A 2,596-nucleotide genomic window follows, 5' to 3' on the forward strand; every position below is an offset into this window, starting at 1 on the left:
CTGCGTGCTAGGTTGATCAGTTGAGCGTCTTGTATATGTTAGCAGTGGAGCATCAGGAACATAATCAACATATGACAATACATTCACACACTGGAAGGATGTTTTTTATGAATAGTTATATTAATTTCCAATTAATAAGTGGCAAATCAAAGTACAGACTGGCTAAATAACTTGCCCGAGGTCACTTAAGCAGTCTGGGGCAGAGCTGAAAATAAATTGTACAATCTTTGTAAATCCTAATGTGTGATCGTATTTCCTCTTGCTTTCTATTCACAGCATTTTTATGAACATAGCTATTTACTTTGTTTACAGAATCGATAGTTTACTGAATAAGCTAGAGAGTCACTTGGGCTGCAAAGATGTTGGAAGAAGACATGGAGGTGGCCATCAAGGTGGTGGTAGTAGGAAATGGAGCTGTTGGAAAGTCCAGTATGATTCAGCGATATTGCAAGGGGATTTTTACAAAAGACTACAAGAAAACTATTGGTGTAGACTTCCTGGAAAGACAAATCCAGTATGTATTAAACAGATGCCACACTACTGATTTTCATCTTTCCCTCTATTTCTTTGTTCTGTTGTGATTTTAAGATTTGCAAAGGCTTGAAACAAGGCCTGCTGTCTCCAAAGCACAGTAAAGGGAGTTGTTTTCTCTCTTGCATAGTGGGCTAAAATTACATTACTATTTTCCATACAAGATTTAGAATTATAAATCAAAAGCAAAATAAAATTTGGAACTTCTGTCGTACTAAGCTTTTTGACAAGTTTTCTTTGTATTCTACCACCTGTTGATTTTTTTTTTTTAATTTCTTGTGCAGGAAGTGGAAGTGCTTATGATAAAATGATTACACAAATTTATTAGCCAATATAGATTAATATGACTGTGGAAAAAAAATTAAATATGCTATAGATTTAGTCTCTTTGTGTAATATAAGCAGATAATACCCAATTATGTTCGATAAAATGGCAGATTCTATGGTAATGAGAAGTAAGAAAATTCTATAAATTTTGTAAGCTGATTAAAAAGACAAAAGGACCGTTATTCAGGCACCTAAGTTTTGTTTTGAAGTCTATATTATTTTTCCTCATAGAGGGAAATGCAGAGGAAGAGGAGGAAAGGAAGAGGAAAATGTAATATGGATTGTCAGGAAAGAGCATGTAATGTAATTGAGGGACTACTGCCATAGCATGATACAGAGGTGAACCGTTATCAATATTTAAATGAAGTTAAATTTGAACTGAATTACTCTTATATTGTAGACATAGAAATATTCCCGTGTCAGTTGTTTTGAATTGTTCTTCTTCATTGTGTTGATTACAAAACCGTGTCATTTATTTCAGAGTTAATGATGAAGATGTCAGGCTAATGTTATGGGACACTGCGGGCCAAGAAGAATTTGATGCAATAACTAAGGCCTACTATAGAGGTGAAAATACCATGTTTGTTACTTGGCAGTTGTATTTGGGGGGTTTTTTTGGTCTGCACATCTCTGAGGTATTTTCCTATCTCTGTGTTAAGAATTTTAGTTATTATTTTATGTGTATGCAAAGTGTTTTTAGTTCACCTTTTTCAGTTCTTAAATATTTTTCCCCTTCATGTAAGATCCTTGCCTTAGTTAAGTGTCACTTTATGCAGGATGCTCAGTAGCACCCTTTAAAAACATAGAACAAAATGAGACAAATATCTGTGCAGAAACTGCACAGAATGTAGCCATTCAGACAATCAAATGCAAAATTATATTTTTTCCCTCAAAGTGTTTTCTTACTTGTATAAGACATATATTTGTAAATGTTCCAAAAACTATGGCTGAGGCACTTAGAAATTAATCCCAGGGAAAAAAAAATCCGCCAGTCATCCTACAAAGATAGTTTATTAGGCACAACAGTTCTCTTGCTAGTACAGACTGCCTTGAACACATTAATACAATGGAGTAATAAGGAAAGCGTATCTACTTCATAAAATACAAACTATATTATTCAGTTATATAAAGGTAGGTTATCTATTTAGCCAGTTACAAATTGCATACTTAGGCTTTCTTTGCATAAAATTTAACAATGGTTGTGAAAATCTTTCCTTTTTGTTTTTTGACATGAGAGAGATGAATGACTTGGCAAAGATTCCATCATTCAGTTCTTACCAAACTAATTACCTGATGGCTGGGAAAAATATATCACTATGCTATAAAATCTTAGAACAATTACCTTATTTAGAAATAAAATAATAGTTATGCCGTTGTCGTGGTTTAACCTCAGCCGGCAACTGAGCACCACGCAGCCGCTCGCTCACTCCCCCCGAGTGGGATGGGGGAGAGAATCGGAAGGGTAAAAGTGAGAAAACTCGTGGGTTGAGATAAAGACAGTTTAATAGGTAAAGCAAAAGCTGCGCACGCAAGCAAAGCAAAACAAGGAATTCACTCACTGCTTCCCATTGGCAGGCAGGTGTTCAGCCATCTCCAGGAAAGCAGGGCTCCCTCATGCATAACGGTTACTTGGGAAGACAAACGCCATCACTCCAAACGTCCCCCCCTTCCTTCTTCTTCCCCCAACTTTATATACTGAGCATGACGTCCCATGGTATGGAATATCCCGTTGGCCAGTT

General features: G+C 36.1%; 1 protein-coding gene across 1 annotated transcript in view; it reads left to right on the top strand.

Moving 5' to 3' along the window:
• Positions 1-312: 312 nt before the first annotated feature.
• Positions 313-2,596, top strand: part of RAB23 (RAB23, member RAS oncogene family) — a 14,341-nt gene continuing 12,057 nt past the window's right edge. The window contains exons 1-2 of the mRNA XM_009333170.1: positions 313-514; positions 1,339-1,424. Of these exons, the coding sequence (XP_009331445.1) occupies positions 360-514; positions 1,339-1,424 (241 nt within the window). The 5' untranslated portion in view covers positions 313-359. The remainder of the gene's footprint in view (positions 515-1,338; positions 1,425-2,596) is intronic.

The sequence above is a fragment of the Pygoscelis adeliae genome, unplaced genomic scaffold, assembly GCF_000699105.1.
Source record: "Pygoscelis adeliae isolate BGI_AS28 unplaced genomic scaffold, ASM69910v1 Scaffold57, whole genome shotgun sequence".
Lineage (NCBI taxonomy): Eukaryota > Metazoa > Chordata > Aves > Sphenisciformes > Spheniscidae > Pygoscelis > Pygoscelis adeliae.